The sequence below is a fragment of the Sporothrix schenckii genome, assembly GCF_000961545.1.
Source record: "Sporothrix schenckii 1099-18 chromosome Unknown Cont38, whole genome shotgun sequence".
NCBI lineage: Eukaryota > Fungi > Ascomycota > Sordariomycetes > Ophiostomatales > Ophiostomataceae > Sporothrix > Sporothrix schenckii.
The window spans coordinates 2,425,893-2,446,733 of NW_015971139.1; the positions used below are offsets into that span (position 1 = coordinate 2,425,893).

A 20,841-nucleotide genomic window follows, 5' to 3' on the forward strand; every position below is an offset into this window, starting at 1 on the left:
ATATGGAAGCGTGGGCTTACTGACAATTGACTGGCAGTGCATGCCGCCAGGCAAGTTTGATGATTGCTGACACGGACAATCGATGGCAAAGACATGATTTCGCCGTCGTCATATCGTTCGTGTATACTCGATCCGGCCGGGTATCAAGATCCGCTAGCCTCATCGCGGCTCCAAAACAGTTGCAACAACACAAGCGAACATGCCAGCAGGCACGGCTTCTTGCGAACAAATTGAGATGCACTACGTGAATTATGTTAAAGAAACGATTGTATTGTAGGTAAGGATAGGGCTTCAAGGCAACTACGCATGTTGGTGCCACCTGTTAATTTTGGTTGAAAACGCCCGGTTCCTACTCACCAAAATTACACGATACGCACTGGCGACGTACCAAACGTTGAAGTCTTTTCAAGTATTGGTTTCATTGCTGCTTGCTACTTTGGTATAATATTGCCCAGTATATACTGTGTCACAACATTAGAATATTTGGACGTCGGTATTGATGACCTTTTTTTCTTTCTTTTCTATATTTTATTGGAGAAATATGAATGAAAAAAATTTGAAATTTAAAACTCGTACATAAATCACAATAAGGTAAAAAAAAAAAGTGAAATACAATGTCGAGAGAGCAGATGATTACACAATCCTCTTTTGAAATTGCTCTCATATATGTACATTATGTTGGTGTAATGGTTGCGCGGCGTCTGGCGCAGGTGGCTAGATCGGTTGGCTAAAGCGTGCCGTAAATTTCTCAGTCTGCTTCCGCTATTTTTCGGTAAAGACCGCCACCTATCGGCCACCGTGTCAATCTTCTCCTTAAGTTCTCTGCGCCGCGCCCGCCACTGTCTCGAATTGAAGACGACTCGTCGGGAATCTTCGCGTCGTTTGCAGGGAGAAGAGCATACCGGTCATTCTTGCCTCGTATCGTCGTCAGTCGCCCCGCAAGCTGTACCGCAAGCTGCACCGCCAGTCGCACCTTCGTTTTTACCGTTTTTCTTTCTCTCCTTTCCAGCTCAATATGTCTGCGGGCCGACAGCAGCTGGCAAGCACTAGCTGTCGACTGGCAGCCGTCAATTCCAGATTGGCTAATCGGCGCGCAATCGCACATAAGGCCTTGGCCTCCTTGGCCTCGATGGTCCAAGAACAAGGCAAAGAGAGGACGCAGCCGCAGGGCCACCAGCAGCCGTCTTCCCGTGAGCCGACCGCCAGAGCCCTGCCAGCCCACGGCAATTCCAACACCTACGCCATCGCCCCTTCCGCCCACCTGCACCTCTTGCACCACTTGCACCACTCACACGCCAGCAAAAGAAAAGCCCCGCCAGCAAGCACCAGCACCACCGCCAACCTGGCCGCAACCCCACCTTTTTTTTCTCGCGCATTTTCGCAGCTGCCCGCCCAATTCCAACCCGCTCTACTGTCGTCTCGGGCGATTTCGTCTTCGACTCCTTTTCCTTGGAATCCTTTTTTCTCCTCTCCTTCTCTTTCCCGCTCCTTTTCCTCCACTCCCGCCGCATCACCACCGCAACCATCACCCACCATGGCCTACACCACCCGCAAGATTGCTGCCCAGCACACGCTGGAGCACCGCGTGTACATTGAGCAGGATGGCCAACCCATCTCGCCTTTCCACGACATCCCCCTCTATGCCAACGCCGAGAAGACGGTCCTGAACATGATTGTCGAGATCCCGCGCTGGACCAACGCGAAGATGGAGGTACGTGCCTGCTTACCATTCGGCCAGCAGCGCCTGTTGCAGCAGCATTGACAACCTGCTAACCCCTCCTCTCTCTCTCTAGATCTCCAAGGAGGAGACGCTCAACCCCATCAAGCAGGACACCAAGAAGGGCAAGCTCCGCTACGTCCGCAACTGCTTCCCCCACAAGGGCTACCTGTGGAACTACGGCGCATTCCCCCAGACGTGGGAGGACCCCAACGTCGTGCACCCCGAGACCAAGGCCAAGGGCGACAACGACCCGCTCGACGTCTGCGAGATTGGCGAGCTTGTCGGCTACACGGGCCAGGTCAAGCAGGTCAAGGTCCTCGGCGTCATGGCCCTGCTCGACGAGGAGGAGACGGACTGGAAGGTCATTGTCATTGACGTCAACGACCCGCTGGCCAAGAACCTCAACGACATCGAGGACGTCGAGCGCCACCTGCCCGGTCTGCTGCGCGCCACGAACGAGTGGTTCCGCATCTACAAGATCCCCGACGGCAAGCCCGAGAACCAGTTCGCCTTCACCGGCGAGTGCAAGAACAAGGCCTACGCCCACGAGGTCGTCGCCGAGTGCGCCGATGCCTGGGAGCGCCTCGTCACCGGCAAGACCCCGGCCAACGGCGTCCAGATTGCCAACCTGACGGTTGCGCAGTCGCCGGCCCGCGTCACCCCCGACCAGCTGCCGGCCATCCCCGCGCACCAGGAGCTGCCCGCCGAGAAGATTGACAGCTCGATAGACAAGTGGTTCTTCATCAGCGGCGCGTCGGCGTGACTACGCCCCGGGTCTCGTTTGTAGAGAGGATGACGGTGTTAAATGCTAAACACCGAATCCGCATTCGCAAAGGTGATAGGCGGAAAGAAAAAAGCCAAGCTGAAAGACACATTTGCACTGTTAAAAGGAAATCATTTGCAGCACATATCAGTGCTATGGGAAAAATACCAAAATATCAATGAGTCTCTCGAGTGCCAAAACCGCGGGAATGGGACAAAAAAGTTCAACACAATAGATCGACATAGGAATTCAATGACATCAAAGACGTGTGCATCACGCTATGTAAACCTATGGTTTGGCTGGGATGTTTGTTTCTACACGGTGTGTCTAGTATGGTACTCGTACAAGCCCTCGGGCCTTCCAGTCGCTTCTGCCGCCCGAAAAAAGAAGAAAAAAGTGTGTCCCAATGTAAAGCAAGAAAAATAACGCCGGCCAATGCATGTTCTCTTTTCCACCCTTAGTCGTTCGGTATTCGCCCTCATGCTTTCGTTTAGCCGTCTGCAAGGTCGGCCGCCTTCTGCAGCGCCCGCGAGTGCCGGTCCACCTCCTCGACCACGCGCTTGATGCCCATCTCCTCGCAGTCCAGCTTCATGACCTTGCCGTCCTCTGCGACCGTTTGTTAGCCGTGTATGCAAATGGTATCGTACACAAAACGGGACGTCGCTGCAACGTACTGAACTTGACCGTCAGCGTGCTGGGCTCGGTGGACGACCGCGGCAGCAGCTGTGTCGTCACGAGCATGCCTTGCTCGCGCGCCATCGGCGGCAGCTGCGTCAGGAACAGCCGCGCCGCCTTGGACCGCACCGAGAACGGATTGAACCGCGACGTCACCTCTGTGATGAACCGGGTGAGCATTGTGGGTGGGAGGGCGGTGTAGAGTCGTAAATTCGAAACGTCTTGTCTTGGCCTTTGGTTGCTATCTCGATCGTCCGCTGAAATTTTACGTAGCTTCGTGACTGCCGAAACGGCCGTTGCCAATTAGAACTCACCAAAAACGAAGACCAAAATAGCACGTGACCATTCCCTATTTTTGTGGGTCCATAGCTCCTGCCAGATGTTGCGACCAAAGCACTGACGTCGTCTACTTCGAATAATCGCCTCGTAAGGGAAGTTGCATTCTACATTTCCTCAATCAACAACATTTACGGCACCTCCACATAATCAGCTATGGCCTCTCTCGAGGAGCTTCACGATCGCCTGACGAAAGGACAAGATGTTTTGGTCGACTTAAGGCAGATGATTGACCGCCTCGCCGGCAGAAGCAGCGATGCGCAGAGACGCAGGAGCAGTACCAGCAGTTTCCACAACGACGACTACGACACAACAAACCCCACTCCAACAGGCGACCTCTTTCTCTACCTCGACAAGGAGGCTTCTGACGAGCTTGTCAATGACATCGCCGACACGCTGCGCGAGGCCCAAGACGAGTTCGACCTGCTCCGCGAAGACGCCGTCGACCTGGGCGTGCTTGCAGCGGAACCCGCATCGCACGCGGCGACCGACCTTGACGAGTCGTCCGAGACGCCCTCCCCCGCCGCCTCCGGCGTCAACCGCACACTGCGCCCCTTTCGTGCCTCGCTGCGAGGGACCAGCGCCCACAGCGCCGGCAGTGGCGGCATGAGCGCGTCGTTTGCCGGGGACGACACGACGGCGGTGGATGAGCAGCACCTGAAGCGGGGCGTGATGCGTCTCGGCGAGGGCCTGGCCACCGCACGCAAGGCATTCCGTGCGGCCCAGCTCGCCGCCCACCGCAACCGCGAGGCTGCCCAGCACCAGCAGCACCGCTTGATCCTGGCGTCCTACATTGAGGAGGAGGACGAGGACGACGACGAGGACAGCGAGGTGGAGGGGAACGACGACGAGGTTGAGGATGCCGGTGAGCATACCCATGCCAACCAAAAGGGCGACCGCAATCGCTCGCATTCGCGCGCCCGGCGCCCCCCGCTGTCGAAACACACCTCCCCCACCACCTCGGCCGCGGCCGACGTCACGGCCGCTCTCCGCCAGACCCATGCCCGTATCGCCGGCGAGGTCGCCCGCTCCGACTTTGCCGCCCAGACACTGGCCGAGAGCTCGCGCGCGCTCGCCGAGCTGGGCGACAAGTACGGCAGCGGCGGCAGCACGGGCCCCGGCGGGGTCGGGGGCGGCGACATTGGCGCGTCGCTCAAGTCGGCGCGCACGCTCGTCAAGGGCCTCGTGGCCGCGCACAAGAGCGACACGTGGTACCTGCAGACGGCGCTCTACATGGTGGTGGCCACGATGGGGTGGCTGCTGTTCCGGCGGCTGCTGTACGGCCCGCTGTGGCTGCTCCTCTGGTGGCCGCTGCGGACGGTGTTTGGCACGGCGGCGCTGGTGGGCCGAGCAGGGTCGTCCGTGGCGGGCGTTGGCAGCAACAAGCACGGTGCCGGTTCTTCCGCAATGAGCAGGGGCGAAAGCATGGTCAGCGCGAGCATCGTGACGACGACAAGTGTGGCGGCCGAGGTGCACGCAACCGACCCGGCGCGGGACCCGGCGCGGGCCGCCGCATCGGACTCGCTCGTGGACGAGGTGGGCCGTATGGTCGACGAGGCCGCAGAGGCGGGCGCTGCGCCGACGGGCGAGGCCGGCTCTGCCGCGGAAGAGGCCGTGCAGCCCAACCCCAAGAAGCGCATGTGGGAAGAGCCCGTCGAGGCGGCCAAGCACGAGGCTGAACTACAAAAGGAGCGGGACGAACAGGACGCCAAGGAAAAGGACAAGGGCAAGGGCAAGGAGCCTGCCGACGGTGAGCGCAAGAAGGACGAGCTGTAAACAGTCTCCGTCCATTACGCACACGAAAGACGTCGCCGGGTTTGGCCGTCGGCAAGCATGCACAAAGAAGACGGTACAAATGCGGGATAGACATAATGTACATAGCACAGGTTCAACAAGCCTTTGTCAAACGTTTTAATTTCAAAGTATGTCGTGCATCTCCTGTCGTCGTTTCTGCCTCCGTTCTCAATACAAACTGTACTGGAGCTCCATTGTATCGATCCTGTAACTACTGATTAGCCTCCCTGGTCTTCGTAAAGAAAGGCAAGGCGTTGTGAGACGTACCATTTATTGAATTTGAAGCCCACGCCAACCAGGTGACTCCTCTGTATCCCGTCAGCATGCTAAGAAGAGCGTCTCGTCCGGCTCGCCACACACTCACCAGCACAAAACCGAAGCTTTCGTAAAATTCCTTGAGCGCCATGCCGTTCCGCTTGCCCTCGTCGTTGACCGCCATAACCGCAATCAAGTGCCGGATTCTGCGTGGCTGCACGCCGTCGGGGTAGCGGCCGCCGTACCTGGTCAGGAACGTCTCGGGCGCCGCGAGGACGTCGAGAAGCGCCCGGAGCAAGCGCGACCCGATGCCGCGCCCCGTGTAGCTGTGGTCGCAGAACAGGGTCAGCTCGGACGTGAAGCGGTAGGCGGAGCGCGCCGCGCGAAAGCCCATGGCCGACGTGTAGCCGACGACGGCATCGTGGTCGTCGGCACGGACAGCGACCAGGTACGGCAGGCCGGCGGCCTGGACGGCGCGGTAGGAGGCGACGTGGCTCTCCTGGGGTTGTGGTTCCTCGTGGAACGTGAGGACCTGGGGGTGTCAATTTTCTTTCTACTTTGTTTTGTTTTGTGTTTTGTGTTTTTGTTTTTGTTTTGTTTTACGCTGGCGCCCTCACCGTAGTCAGGATGTAGTGTCGGATGATACGCTCGATCTGGGGCATGTCAGCCTCGCGGGCTGCGCGAATGACAATGTCGTCCATTGTATATGCGAGTTGGTACTGCGTGATAGTATTGGGGCTGATGCGAAGACTGTCGATTTTGGTGTATTGATCTGCAAGCCGAAGACCGAGTTCCCGCTCCAAGAGTTTGTTTCTGGCCCATTCATATCACGCAAAATAGTCCTGTACCCTGTCGACTGTCGATATTGAGGTGTATATCGCAATTGAAGCACAAAGTCTTCCTTAGGTATCATCACTGCATATTTTTCCATTATGAGAGATTCGCTCATTGAGTCACAGCCTTACGGGAGTTATCCCATATCTCTGAGCGCTATGATAGGCCCGCGGCACTGGCCGTTCCTAATCAGGCAGGTCTCGTCTATTTTACCTAGAGCTCTTGGGTCACATTCAATCCGTGCGAGCTTCAGTCCTTGGTACTCTGGGGGTTTGAGGAATATATGACTGCATTGTAAGTACAGTATTTGAGAACAAGGGCGCCGATACACAGGAGCGGTGTTTGTCTTATCCGACAATCGGTTTTTTTACAGAAACAGCCTTCGATCGTGATGCACACTGTCGATGCCGACAACAAACGATGCATCCTGTTCAACCTGGCAGAATCTCAGTCTACAATATCCATTTTCTTCTCCTCCCTACGACGCTGAGCACGACAAGACTCGTTCAACCGCAGGAGATGAGCACACCCCTCAAACAGACGGTCTGGCCTTGCTCACCGGAGACCTCCGTTCGGAAGCGGATCCGTCTGCACCTCTTCAATGCACCGTTCCATGCACGCCCTACTCAAAGCAAGCCACTTGCTGTTTGCGCTGTCCGCTATTGGCAAGGTTTCTGCTGCACAACGTATGCAGTAAGTCTGCAGTGAGCATCCAACAAGTCAGTCTACGAGGTACTTTCTTTTCCTGCATATCGCGGATTGCCATCGTCCAAGCTTTCTCAGTATCCAACGTCGAGACCGTGCGGACCGGATCAACACGTCATTTCGATGTCTCGAACCGCCTCATGTACGAGCATGTACATTGTTTCGAGCACAATCCACAGTCCATTACCCATAGTCTACCTGATCTCTGTGATCTGCTTGCAAGGAAGAGACAAAGCCCCAAAAACTAAAAGCAAACACGGGGCCGGCAGGCATGGCTCAGGCCTTGATCCTCGGTCCCAAATATAGCCTTGGGTGTGCCTTATTTCGTGTCCCAAATCTCATATCTTGGGTAGCAAATGGCTTCGCTGGCAGTCCGTTGGCTCAATGGGCCGTACTCTGAAACAGAGAAAACCAAAGTAAGCAACAATCTGTTGTGGATTGGCACTCGGGTAACTCGGTGTTATCCAACCAGAAGCGGTGGCCGGGGCCTCGACAGGTCAAGGCGCCTCGATGCAGCCACTCATGTTTTGCTTCTGATATTCATTGCACGACTGTTTGCTCATTCTTAGGCTCGACACAAGCCGTCACGGAGCCCAAGTATTGTGGCGGGAAGGATAGAATATTCCGCGTAGAAAACAAGAAGAAAATCTCGACACCGCCCAGCCTCCCTGCTATCCACCGCCATTCAGGTCCCTACGCTGCATCCACTATCCTCCACTGTATCCATTGTGTCATTATTCTCCAGTCTCCACGTACTCTACGTAGTGTTTTTGACTACTGAACCCTGTCACTCTCCACTTATGCGCGGCCGCATCCTCTGATCCTGGACACTGGGGCGCTGGCTTTGAGGCGGGCCTTACTGCTTGCCGTATCGAATCGTCCCTCTTTTCCAGCCATCGAGTGACGGAATTCGTTGCTTTCGGCTTTGTCCATCTACCTCTCGTGATTGCTGCCCATTCCCAAGTCTGTACTCTTCTCGTCTTCAGGCCACGGACTGCTAAAACAGCGCCAGGTCGAGTCACCAAAGCAAGATCTTTGTGGGCGCTTGTGGTGCACGTTGTGGCGCCATTGGCCGCGAGACTGTCGCGCAAGCCTACTGGAAAGTAACACCACTGCACCCTGAGATGGCGCTGTATGTCGTTCGTGAGTTCCTTTCGTAGCTTCGGTCGTGTTTTCCTTACTTTGCCTCTTACTTTTCTTCTCCCTTCCTGCCCACCTCACTTCTGCTACGCCTCTCTTTCCTGCAGCTTTTTAAGTGCTTGCAGAAAACAGCGGAGCCTATGGGGCATTTTTCGACCTGTAGCCCCCGGTGTATTGGCTTGCACAAATGGCGCTATTAAAAGCGAAAAGGCAAAGGTAAGAGGAGAGAATTTTGCAGACTGTGGAGATACGGCCGGTTGAGGTGGTTGGAAGAGGGGCAGCACTATCCGCACTCTGAGAAAAAAAAAGTAAACAAATCGGGACCAGCAACAACAAAACAGGCAAGCGCCAGTCCACAACAAAACCCACAACGCCCAATTAGCCCAGAAATGCCCTGCAAAACCCATCAACCCACGCTTCCATCCACGGTTTTCTTCACAGCTGCAGAGCCACACGGTTTGTCGGGCAATCAGGTGTCAACCACGCGGCTTTTCAGCTTCTCTCTGTGCGTTTGCAGCGTTCATTCTCTTTGCATCGGTCTTTCTTCACTTCGTGTAGACGTAAATTGCCAGTCGTGACTGCCATTTTCGGCCGTAGGTATCCCATTGTTTACAACATACGTTTAGAGGAAAGAACCTCGAAAGCCCCGCTTGTCTACGAACCCACACGCCAGCCAGCCAGGTCACTCCTTGCCACCATCGTCCGGCAAAAACGTGTACGACATTTGCATTGGGCAGGCACGGAAAATCGAGAGAAGGGAAGGTACCTTTTTCAGTGGTGTGCCTGGACCGTCCTCGTGGCGTCGCATGTTGCCGAAACAGCTCAGCCCTGTTTATTTACTTATTTTGACGCTTTATTTTATCTGGAACGACCGGGGCCCATCCCACCTGCTGGCTCTTTCCTTACCTGTACCTCGATATATCTCATCGTTCCTTCCCTTCAGTTTGATACAGCATCCCGGCGTCTATTCCGTTCTCTTTTCTTTTCCTCTTTCCCCTTTCCTTCCTTCCGTTTCTCCTTTGCTCTTCATCACTTCACACATCCATGGAGCCATTCTCTTGTCGACCCCTTCCCCTGCTTCACTTCACACTCATCCCCATGATCCCTTGCAAAGCGTGATGGCTCAGAGCCATCCGCCTTATCATTCCTTTCTCCTCTCCCTCTGACAAATGTCAACATCAAACAATCTCAATGAAACCCGACTCAAGGCTCATCCTTCGCCAGAGCAAACAACACAGCATATTTACCCATCCGTCACCCACCGACACACCACACAGCACACATCACCAGCGAAATGAACGTAGAACGTCATACCCTACGGGGCCACCACCCCGGGTCGCCGCTCTACGGCGGACGCGTTGTGTCGTCGTCCGGCAGCGGATCACTTCTCCGGAAACTTACTTCCCTCACGAAGCGGTCGAAATCGCAGCCCATTCTCAACAGTGCACGACATAGCACCAAGCCAGTGCCATCATCATCACTGCATAGCCAATCACAAAAACCACCACCACCCACGTCCACTGCACAACATCTTTCCCCGGACCCAATGGCCCTTGTTGCCGCGCAGGCAGCATCTCTCAAGGCCAGTGCCACCACCAGCATCACCACAAATGCAAAGAGTGCCCGTCCCCCCTCGGAAGCACGGCGCCGTGTCACTACAACCGCACCCGCTGTCTCGCCAATGCCAGCATCTATGCCTCCACATTCTGTGGCAGCAGGTATAGCAGTGTCAGCAGTGTCAGCACCACTCGTTGTTCAGGTTAAGATTCGCTTCCCAAGTCTCAGCGGCTGCCCTGTTTACACCCACGAGTACGCCAGCTCGTCTGACGTCGCAGTCACCAACCGGCTCTTCAAAGGACTCCTACGGAGGCTGCACCACTGCAGCACGGAGCTGATCACTCGCAAAGACTCGCGCGCTCTCAAGCCTCTGCGGCGCCAAGCCGACAGCCAGACAACCAACAAACCGCTCCGATATGAGATTCACTTCCACCTCCTCCGTCAAGACACTGGCCTCTGGACCGAGCGGACTTATTCCTCGTACCAGCGGCAGGATACCACCAGTTCCGATGCACACGAGATTATCCTTGCCACCCACTGTATGGTCGGCCTTTTCCTCCGCCGCCATGATCCTTCATTTCACTGGACGGACGGGCCCTTGGCAGACACGGCCATTTTTTCTCCTCGTCCCGAAGAGCCAGAACTGGTCCGCCATACTGTCGGTCATCCACTCCCGCTCACGTGCGTCCCTCGGTCTCGCTTTCTGGAAGACTCCCAGTCTTTCGAGTTCACACCCGGCTACGCTATCAATCTCACCTTCCGCAGCCGGTGCCACGGTCGCAAGCAATACGAATGGAAGCGCGTCATCAACCTACAAAGCAAGCAAAATGCTCCGCTCAGCCTATCTCTTGCCGAGAACCTGCTGTGGGACACATTCGGGTCGATTAATGAGACTCTGACTGCCCGCCGCGAAACGTTCTTGGACGAGCACAAGGCCTGCGACTTTTTGGAGGGTGTTGTCGGCTGCCAGCATTTTGGCGAAGATGCCCTCGACATTGAGCTCGGTGTCGAAAACAAACTGGGCCCTGTCTTTGACCACCTCACGCGGTCCATCCAAAGTAAACTCGGCCTCTTCCGCGATCCAGACGCCCGCGACTGCCAAAAATTTTTCCGGGCCATCCACGCCCAGTTACTCAACATGCGCGACACGGTCGATGCCCGAATCAGTGCACTCCCAGACTTTGACCTACGCATCCTCACCCTCTGTTCTCCAACATGGTCCGTCGAGAATCCGGCACGCTTTGTCCTCGACACAGCCACGTCCTACTCGCGCCGCACCGTCGAGGCCATGTTGGATCGTGTCCAAACGGGCGTCTCCGACGTCCTCCGCAACCGCGACTGCACCATCCACCTCGTTGCCTACAAGCGCGGTCACCTCATTCTTGACAAGGCATTGATTGCCCGCCCCCTGCCGCCCAAGCCGAACCTCTTCCCCATGCCAGCCGTCTTTGAGCAGCCTGACACCATTGTGGCCCGCCTCAAGGACCGCATCCACAGCGACCTCGATGCCGTCTGCAAGGACACTTGCTCACTAGACGGCTTATCAGACAGCGCGGGCGATGAAGTTTTTCTTGCCAATAACACTGTCAATGCTGCCGCCAATGAAAATGACGCTCTGCCCGACAGCCCGTCATTCCCGCTTCTCGTCCCGGGAGCCTTTGAGCAGGCCATCATTCTCCAGGACCCGACTGATGCCCGCGAGGAAGAGCCTACCATTCCTGCCCCGCGTGTGGTCGAGTTACCGGATGACGTCTTTGTTGACGCTCTTGAGCAGCCTCAGGCCTTGCCACAAACAGCGGCTCTCACTCTTCCGACAAGTGCGAGCAGCCGTCGCCGCGCCTTCCCACTCATACCGGAAAAGTTTGCACTACCGCACTCTCGCAGCTCTTCGGGTGTGACCTTTGTATCGGCAAAACAGCCGACCGAGTCTGTGGAAGGGGTTGTAGAAGAGGCTCCGGAGTCTGCGGTGCTTCGGACTTTGCCGGTTGAGACTGTCGATTCTGCCGAGGCTGCCATGGTTGCTGAACCAGTGTCGGTAGGATCGACTGCTGAGACCGCCGATGTTGTCGAGCACGTTGTTGAGGCAGCCGAGGGAATGGGTGCTGATGAGCTCGGTCAGGCAGTTGAGGCAGTCGATTATATTACGACTGCGCATGCAGTTGACGCTGTTACTACTACCGATGCTATCGATACCACTGCAGAGGAGCTGGTTGAAGGTGGCGACGGTCAGGTCGATGTTCCCGTCGATAAAGTCGAAGAAAAACTCTGCCCATCTTCTCAACAATGTGATGTCGAATCTGTCACTGAATACATCGCTGAGGTTGAGGACCTTCTAATCTTAGAGTCCGAACAGCCTGTTGTGGAGGATGATGGCCGTGCCGAGCCAGGGCAGGACGTCGAGGGACATTCTCCACGCGCGGCTATGCCAGTCGTTGAGGATAACGGGGACATGGACATTGAATCTTTTGTCAAGGATGATGAAAAGACTTCCGTCAACGCATATGCCATTCCCGGCGATGGTACTCGGGTGGAATATGACACCACTGTGCCAGAGATCGTGGAGGAGCCGGCCCAGCCGCTAGTTTTCGACGCACCCCCAATGTTCTACACATTCGATGATTCAGACTCTGCCGAGTTGGACAACCAGCCTTCAGTCGAGCTACGCTTTGACAACGTCCCGACTGTTGGCACCCAGCTTGACACAATAATCGAATCTGACATCGAAAACGCCGACCTCGCTTTTGATTTACCAGCGTATGGTGACTTCCTGCCGCCGCAGAAAGAAGCCCTGCCCCTGTCTGAAACCACGAAGCAAGTCGCTTCAACCATTTTCAACGACGAGCTCGCCAACCTGGCTGCCTCTGAGACTTCGTTTGAATCTGCCTTTGAATTCGCTCCGGAGTCAGACGTGAATGAGGAGCCGTTTGTTTCGTCGTTCGCATACTCCCAGAATGATCATGACGAATCATTCATTACCAACACTACAGCTCCCACGGCTGTCTCGCCCGAATGCACGCGCCCATCAACCCCTTCACTTAGCCTCAGCTCCGGTGACCTCAACTCACCACAGACAAGCCTACTTGAGACACCTAGCCTGAGCCGCGAAGTGCATTCTGGCATTCTTTCTGGCTTTGACTCAGACGGTACCGCGCGGCTGGACTTCGGCCGCGCGTACAGGTATGATGCCGACAGCGAGCTTGACCCAAGTGAATTATCCGGCAGCGTCGGTCACGTTGCCCAGCTCCAGGGCGACACAAAGCAACGATCCGACTGTTCATTAGCCAGCAAGAGCCTCTTTGGTCAGTCCCTGGCTGTGTCTACTTCTTTATGCCATGTCGACCCTGTTTCTGAATCAGAGTCCGTCCCAACAGAAATTTGGCCCGGCACCACTGAAAACACACCGTCACCCGAAATCGGCTTCGACGTCAACACCATGGGCCAGCTGCTCAAGTTTGACGACGATGAGTTTGAGCCGAACTCTGTCCCCGCATCTCCCACGTTCAGCTGTGGCCTCAACTTCAAGGACTCTTTTAAAGAGTTTGCCATGACCAAGCCGACCGTCGACCTGGACGAGTATGCTGACCTTGTAGCTGACGACGACGCCATGTCAACTACTTCTCGAGTTGACGATATCATCGACAGCATTCTAGAGGACGTCGTCGTCGACAAGCACAGTCAATCGCACACCGGGGTTGAGGGCGTCATCAACGCGGAACCCTGCGAATACGACAAGCCATTGCAGCCGGACGAGGAAGCCGATGACCTCCATGAGCTTCACGACCAGAAAATCACTGAGCAGGCCCGCGCCGTAGAGCCTCACTCCGAGCTTGCTGCCGAACCTACGATTGTCCGGCCCATCTCCAATTTCATCGCGCGGCCTGTTAATCAGCCGGCCGATGGGATGGCTATTACTTCTAAAGTTGAACCAGAAGTCGAAGAAACTGAAATTTCCTTTGAGCAAAATGTCGAGCTTGAGACGGTCACAAAAGAACTTCACAGCACTCCTACTGTTTACTTCCGACACATTGCCTCTTCCGTTCCGCTGCCAGAGTCCGACGACCTGGAGTTAGACATTGGGCATGTCGTCGTAAGCCACAAGCAGGATCCTCTAGTCACTGATGAGGAGCCCGACTCTGAAGCGACTTTCGATCCAGTTTCTGAGCTGCCTTCCAAGGTCGATGTGGATCAGGGAGTTGACGCACCATGTGGGGCTGTCGCGATTGAAGATCTATTTGTTGAGGCGCCCATGGAGGAAACTGAAGTGACCCTGCCCGCTGTGATATCTGACATACCTCTCATTACAGCAGCAAACGAGGAACACGAGATCACTGCTGCTGCGGTCAACGAAGATCGAAGTCTAGATGCGGCGCCAAGGCAGATCATTGCTGAAGACACTCAAGATGACACCCTGCACAATGCTGTGGAGGAGCTCCAGCCGCCCACGGAAATTAATGCCGATACGAATGAAGATTCCGAGCTTGTGAATCCCACCAACCCCGACGTCATCGGCATTTCTGAGATGAATCAAGATCAAACGCCTGTGCTCCAATGGTCCGCCCCGGATGATATTGTCGAGCTAGGCGTTGTGTCTTCACCTGTCCCTATTGCACAAACTCTTGTCGACGAAGTTCCGGTGCCTATCATTCCTGCCGAGATGAAATCTCTATCTTTTGTTTCCGCCTTACGGTCGGCTCCTCTTGAGCAGATCGTGGAGATCCCGGGACGGCCCACCAACTCTTCTACTTTTACAGACACGTGTGAGGAGACGACGTGTGACTCGACCGATTACATCACAGACTTCAAAGAGACTCCAGCATTTCCCGCGCCAAAGCACACGATTTCCTGGTCACTTCCTCGCGCCGGCCATCTCGGTCTGGATGAAACCCGCCTTATCCGGGTCGGACTTCGCAGTGCTTTGACAGGTTCACGCGCATTTGACAATATACCCTTCACGATCAAAAAGTGGCAGCCGCCAACTCCGCCAGCTCCAGAACCTACTGTGGCTGAGGAAGACGGCGTACTGACCCAGTCTTCACCGGAATGCTCGCCTGTACAAACGCATCCTGTTCGCAGGGAGGCCGTGGCGTCCAAGTCTGAACTGGCGTCGTCTACAACGTCCAAGAGCACGCACACAGCGTTGGTCGCCAACGAGGCCCTAATAGAAGATACGCCGGCCACAACACAAGACAACATGCTGCCCCGTGTGGTGATTGCATTCGCTAGCATGGCCATCATGTCGCAGATGATAAATAGGTCGTCGTGATCTGCTATCATTTTATCATACGGTTTGTTTGTTTATGATTTAATTTTGTTTTTTGATATGGCGTTTGAGGGACATGGAATCAGATAAAACGAAGAACGTGAACGACATGTTTCATGGTAGTGTTTTGGAGCATTGGGTGGGTGCGGATTTGGTTTTTGCATTTATTTCTGAGCATTTTCTGGCATCTTGGGACATGGATAATTATGGATTTATATTTTAGAAATATACTGCCCGATATCACGAATTCCATACTGGTTTTGTTATTACTACACTTTCGTGTCGTTTACCTCCTCACAGACATACGTTACTTTTCTTCATGAAAATTTAAAAAAAAAGTAAGAAACATTAAAAGGCAGTTAAAGTAATACTCAAAGGCAACAAGTAAACAAAACAACAAAAAAGGAGATGATTAGTTGCTTTCTCCACGTGGCATTCTAGTCGGTTGAACAATTGACCCAGTGCATAAGTCGCCGGTTTGTCCATAGCTTCTCAACAACGAATGTTCACTCAAAACAGTTACTAACATGTCCTTTGTTTGGGCCTGTGCTCGCATTCGTTTAATTTAGCACTGTCGCTCCTGTATTTTCTGTTTTGTCAAACCAGCGACGGAGTTGCTAAACCAGCAGACTGTCCCTAGTTAGAGTGTGATTAGTGAACATTGTGTATTCGACTTACACGATTACATACGTGGCAAACAGCAACACAAGACTAAATGCCATTGTTATATAAACAGCTTGGGAGTAGTTAGCGTTTGTTACGTTTACTCATGTACTCTAGGCTCAATAGCATTAAACTTTCTCACTCGTGATATCACCATCGCATTTCATGATATTTCACACAAACCTCACCAACGCTCACCAATTTCAATCTTGTCACTTTTCTACACCACTAGTACCATGCCTCTGTGGCAGTTCTTCCATCCCCCGGTGGCCTTTTCCACGGCGGCCGAGAAACAGGCCGTCGTCGACGACGTCACGCGGATGTACACGGGCATTGGCCTGCCGGCGTTTTACGTGGTCGTGCAGTTCTTCCCGCTCGATGTGTCGGGGAGCGGCGGCAACTTCTTTGTCGGCGGGCAGCCGGCCGCAAACTTTGTCCGCCTCGTCATCCACCACCTGGCCTTCCAGTCTCAGGGCAGCGTCGCCGCGCACACTCAGATTGCCACGAATGTGGACCGCGTCGTGCAGCCGCACCTGGCGGTGCGCGGGTTCGACTGGGAGTACCACGTCAGCGAGAGCCCGCCGACGATGTGGAAGATCAACGGGTACGTGCCGCCGGTGATGGGCAACCCAGCAGTGACGACGTGGGCCAAGGAGAACAAGCCGAGCGCTTACGAGGGCGACGGCCGGTCCAAAACGGAGGAGGGCGGCGAGGCAAAGGCGTCGAAAGACGAAACGAAGTTGTAAAGAGGTGTGGTAGATTGTCTTCCGCCATCTCTTGTGGGTTTTCTTCTATTTTTATTTTAAAGAACCGCTTTACAGCTATACATATATATGAAATACATGTAAACCTTTTTCCGGGATTGTTGAGGATAGACTGACGTATTCTCATCGATGCTCAACGCTCATTGCAGCTTTTAGTTGGGCTGCTTTGGGATTAGCGGTTCATTTGGGACTCAAAAGCTGTCCTAAAGTTGTGAGCGTCAGTGAGTTCAGTGGGCTTCAGTGAATTTCAGTGACGCCACCCGTGAATTATGTGCCCCACATATTAGGCTGTGAGCCGCCTTAGCAGCCAACGATATCAGAGCACGGCCTAGCATTACACCTCCAAAGTCGTAATGTTGCCTCTTCATCGACTTCATCGCGACCATATCACCTTCAACTCCATACATCTCCATCGCGTCTTCTGTGCACCATACCATGGATGACGACGACTTTGGCGCGGATGCCGACTTCCTTGCAGCCCTGGCGGCCACGGATGTCGGCAACAACAGCAGCAGCAACAAGGTGCCTGCGCAGCAACAAGTACGGACACAATCACCAGCACAACAACGGCCACCGCCGACAGCGCCGCGGATACAGCAGCCCACGCCGCAGAGAATCCAGAAGCCTGGCGCCGCACCGGGGGGGCAGCCGACACCGCGCATCGTGCAGCCGACACCCCAGGCGCTGGGAGGGCCGGGCGTCGTGGGTTCGTCGGCCAGCGGCGCGTCGTCGACGCCGCATCTGACGCGCGGAGGACCCGCGTCCGGCTCGACGATTCTCGTGTCGCCGCGCCAAAAGGGCAACCCCATTCTGGCCCAGCTGCGGTCGGTGCCCTGGGAGTACAGCGACATTACGGCCGACTACGGTCTGGGCCCGTCGACCGTGGCCCTGTTTCTGAGTCTCAAGTACCACCGGCTGCACCCCGAGTACGTGTTTGCGCGCTTTCGCGGTCTGACGGCCGGCGGCGCGCCGCGCCACCGCCTGCGCATCCTGCTGGCGCTCGTCGACATTGAGAACCACGAAGAGACGCTGCGCGAGCTCGCCAAGACGTCGCTCGTCAACCAGGTGACGCTGATTCTGTGCTGGTCGGCGGCCGAGGCCGCGCGCTACCTGGAGCTGTACAAGACCTTTGAGCACGCGTCCAACTTCTCGGCCATCCGCGGGCAGCAGGCGGCCGGCTACGCGGAGCGGCTGGTGCAGTTTGCAACGGTGCCGCGGGCGGTGAACAAGTCCGACGCGGTGGCGCTGGTGGGGTCCTTTGGCAGCCTGCGGCGGGCGGTGCAGGCGGAGCCGGAGCAGCTGGGACTGGTGGCCGGCTGGGGCGAGAAGAAAGTGCAGGCGTGGCGGCGTGCGGTGGAGGCGCCGTTCCGGGTGCAAAAGGGGCGGAAGAAGGGGGCCAAGGCGGCGGCGGGGACGGGGACGGGGACGGGGACGTCTGGCAACACGACTGCCGAGGCAGAGGCAGAAGCAGAAGCAGAAGCAGAAGCAGAAGCAGAAGCAGAAGCAGAAGCAGAAGCAGAAGCAGGGGAGATCGGCACCGACTTTGACTCGGTTTTCAACAATCGTTTACATCAAGCGCAGACGGCGGATGGGGTGACAGCAGCAGCAGCAACAGCAGCAGCTCCTCCCCCACCATCGCCCAAGAAGCGCGGTACGTCGGCAGCCAGCACGTTTAGTCCGCCACGACCGCAGCGGCCGCCGGAGGAACTCAGCGACGGCGTTGCAGCCGCCCTGGCCAAGCTGCGGGACAAGTGAAGCGACTCGACTTGTGGCCGAATGATCGACCTTCTTCCACTTACCACTGTACGACTAAGACGCATTGTCACGTTGCACGAAATTAAGCATCCTCGTTTTTTGATGGACAATGTCATGTTCTTCGGCGAAAGCGGGGATCCATGTGGCCCGGTCTAGGTCGCAGCTCCTGGTCGAGGCTGCGTCTGCGGCTGCATGTGCGTCTGCATTTGCATCGTCGTCTTCATCGTGAACTGCTTTGTCCGGCCCCGCCGCCACCGTCGCAACAGCGGTGGAGGCCCCTTTGCGGAGATGCTTGAACAAGCTTTCGGACAAACTCGCGAGAGATGCCGCCGAGCACAGCTACTTCCTCTTTTTATGCATGAGTCGGCCTGTCGATCGTTGTGGAGGACAGAGACAGTTGAACGGCTTTACATGGGTGCTCCTTCGGCACACGGCACATACGGCACACGGTTGACCGCAATGGGGTACAAGGCACAAGTGCAAACCGTGCTCACGGACAGTGCAATTGATTGTGACTGTGGGCAGCCGAGGTCGACGGCATGTACAGTCTTGTATTTCAGAAGTCGATGATATCAGCCGGAATACAAACTTACCCGCGGTCTTGGGTCGAGTTTGGAGGGATATCTTGCCAGTGTATTGTCTGCTGGGTGGGAAAAGCAAAGGGCCGCTGCAGCTGCTTGGCAGATAATGAAGAAGATCATATTATTTCGTACAACAAAAAAAGAAGAAAAGGAGAATAGATTCCCCCCGCCATGCTCTCACATTAAAGGCCGAACTGACTGCACCTACGGCGTAGGGCAATGTCGCATGCCTGTCGTTCCCCTCAGATCGACCACACACTTTCCCATTCCTGCAACGCGCATTTTCCCATCTTCACCTCGTCCCATCGTCCCATCGTCCCCTCCGATCTGCTGCCTCCTTTGACTCCGGGATCTCCTTGTGCTTCATCTCTCGGAGAAAGAAAGGGTTGGCAGTCGGAATTTAAGGCCAAAAGTATTGCCGATGTGACTGACGAGACAGGTGATTTGCAGTGATGGGATAGGGGACCAACCAACCCCCCGCGTGGTCCATCCACATGCTCAATTTGAGAGACAGGCACACCTCTCTTCCATGGACTTTGGTGTGTCGTACTTTGCAAAGTAAATTGGACTTGTGGCGTTGGCCGATTCCGTTGGTCGATGCTTCCGAGCCGTGTCCAGCGCTCTTTCCCTTGGCGCCTTACAGTGTGCAAGTTCAGCCGCCAGCAGCAAAGGAAAGAGCCGCTCGCTATTTTGGGGAACGAGCAATTTGGGGATATCTGCGCGGGCATCCAATTTGTCGATGGCGCTCCGTCGTCCCATTTCTCCCTCCAACGCCCGCACGTTTCGTTGCCAAATCATCTTATTTCGAAGCCCGCCAGACTGTCCATCGTACATCTTCTTTTGGCATCATACCACCGCGCAAATTGGTACCCCCATGGGGCGCGCACTCTCGGAGATCGACATCGGATCCACATGCCGATCGACAAGAGAAATCGCCCAGCCTGCCACCGTGCCGGCTGCAAACCATACCACCATGCCCAGGCCAAATAGTCACTTGCAGGGACATCGCGGGGAGGAGAAAGAAAGTCATAAAGAACCTCGTCGCCTCGTCGCCTCATAGCTTCTTCACCTTCTTTCTATGGTGTCTAAACTAGGGCAAGGCACCGACAGAGCAAAGATCAAGAACTACTCAATTAGGAAAGTGCCAGTGATCGCCCGCAAGATGCAGCCAATCAATGGCACGCCGCGGTGCAAGGGGCAGGAACCACGCGAATGCATCTCGCGCTCTTTCCGGTCCTTTCATCGCCGTTCGTGATAATTTGTCCCGTCGATCGCAAGGGTTCATCTTCTGTTCTTTGTCTCCTCATATCTCTCTCCTCTTCGCATCGCATGTTCCCTCTTGCTCCGTCAGTCTTCTTACACCGACGTCCATGTCCATCATGGCCATCCATGCTCGACCGACGTTTCCGCCGCTGGCGTGCATGGCGCTGCGCCGGATGAGCTCATCCTAGGCTGTAGAGTGTCCATTCGCGACGGACATGCCGGGGCCTGCTTCCCCTCCTCGTCCCACGACCGACAGGCCGCGATGCTTGCTTCCTCTCTGCCCTTGTCTGACTCTGCAGCCTCGTGCGTTGGCCAGATGGCGGCGCACCGACATGCATGCCGCGATGCAAGACACGCTCCCGGATCGCCATTCGCTCTTGCCTGCATCACGCGTCTGCCTGCCCCCCGGGCACAACATGCCACCGAGAGGAGGAGAGGAGAGGAAGGCACTTGGCTCCTGCCCTGTGAGGACATCGAGGTTGTTGTGTCTCTCTTCCTTCGTCTGTGCCTCTCTCCTTCCCTTCTTGCCCTTGCCCATCTCACCGATCGTCGCTCTTTCCCCCGTTCCCAGGATTGCAGAGACAGCCAATTTATTTTGGCGTCTATATATCCCCGTTCCCCGTTCCTTTTTCCTTCTCCCGTGTCCATCCCTTTCCACTGTATATCTCCTCCACCCGCCTCCCGGATGATCCATTCTTTAGTGGTCTCCAAGCGCATCTTCATTTACGTCAATATTCCCCTTGCTATTGCTCTCCCGCGCTGATATCCTCGACGGG

General features: G+C 55.5%; 7 protein-coding genes across 7 annotated transcripts; 5 read left to right on the plus strand and 2 right to left on the minus strand.

Moving 5' to 3' along the window:
• Positions 1-1,015: 1,015 nt before the first annotated feature.
• Positions 1,016-2,483, plus strand: SPSK_06265 (inorganic pyrophosphatase; the record flags this gene model as incomplete). Its single annotated transcript, XM_016732971.1, has 2 exons — positions 1,016-1,711; positions 1,794-2,483. 2 exons carry the CDS (start codon positions 1,016-1,018, stop codon positions 2,481-2,483), a joined length of 1,386 nt encoding a protein of 461 aa, XP_016592507.1.
• A 490-nt stretch (positions 2,484-2,973) lies between these two features.
• On the minus strand, positions 2,974-3,338 carry SPSK_06747 (mitochondrial ribosomal protein L44; the record flags this gene model as incomplete). Its single annotated transcript, XM_016733444.1, has 2 exons — positions 2,974-3,089; positions 3,158-3,338. 2 exons carry the CDS (start codon positions 3,336-3,338, stop codon positions 2,974-2,976), a joined length of 297 nt encoding a protein of 98 aa, XP_016592508.1.
• Positions 3,339-3,650: 312 nt separating this feature from the next.
• SPSK_06208 (protein transport protein SEC20) lies at positions 3,651-5,270 on the plus strand (the record flags this gene model as incomplete). The annotated part of the gene is made up of 1 exon (XM_016732915.1): positions 3,651-5,270. The coding sequence occupies one exon, from the start codon at positions 3,651-3,653 to the stop codon at positions 5,268-5,270; it is 1,620 nt and encodes a 539-aa protein (XP_016592509.1).
• A 236-nt stretch (positions 5,271-5,506) lies between these two features.
• SPSK_06588 (phosphinothricin acetyltransferase) lies at positions 5,507-6,244 on the minus strand (the record flags this gene model as incomplete). The annotated part of the gene is made up of 3 exons (XM_016733290.1): positions 5,507-5,596; positions 5,653-6,075; positions 6,161-6,244. The coding sequence occupies 3 exons, from the start codon at positions 6,242-6,244 to the stop codon at positions 5,507-5,509; spliced, it is 597 nt and encodes a 198-aa protein (XP_016592510.1).
• A 3,272-nt stretch (positions 6,245-9,516) lies between these two features.
• On the plus strand, positions 9,517-15,042 carry SPSK_05811 (uncharacterized protein; the record flags this gene model as incomplete). The annotated part of the gene is made up of 1 exon (XM_016732522.1): positions 9,517-15,042. One exon carries the CDS (start codon positions 9,517-9,519, stop codon positions 15,040-15,042), a length of 5,526 nt encoding a protein of 1,841 aa, XP_016592511.1.
• Positions 15,043-15,938: 896 nt separating this feature from the next.
• On the plus strand, positions 15,939-16,448 carry SPSK_06691 (uncharacterized protein; the record flags this gene model as incomplete). Its single annotated transcript, XM_016733392.1, has 1 exon — positions 15,939-16,448. The coding sequence occupies one exon, from the start codon at positions 15,939-15,941 to the stop codon at positions 16,446-16,448; it is 510 nt and encodes a 169-aa protein (XP_016592512.1).
• A 453-nt stretch (positions 16,449-16,901) lies between these two features.
• Positions 16,902-18,221, plus strand: SPSK_06311 (DNA excision repair protein ERCC-1; the record flags this gene model as incomplete). The annotated part of the gene is made up of 1 exon (XM_016733017.1): positions 16,902-18,221. The coding sequence occupies one exon, from the start codon at positions 16,902-16,904 to the stop codon at positions 18,219-18,221; it is 1,320 nt and encodes a 439-aa protein (XP_016592513.1).
• Positions 18,222-20,841: the final 2,620 nt, after the last annotated feature.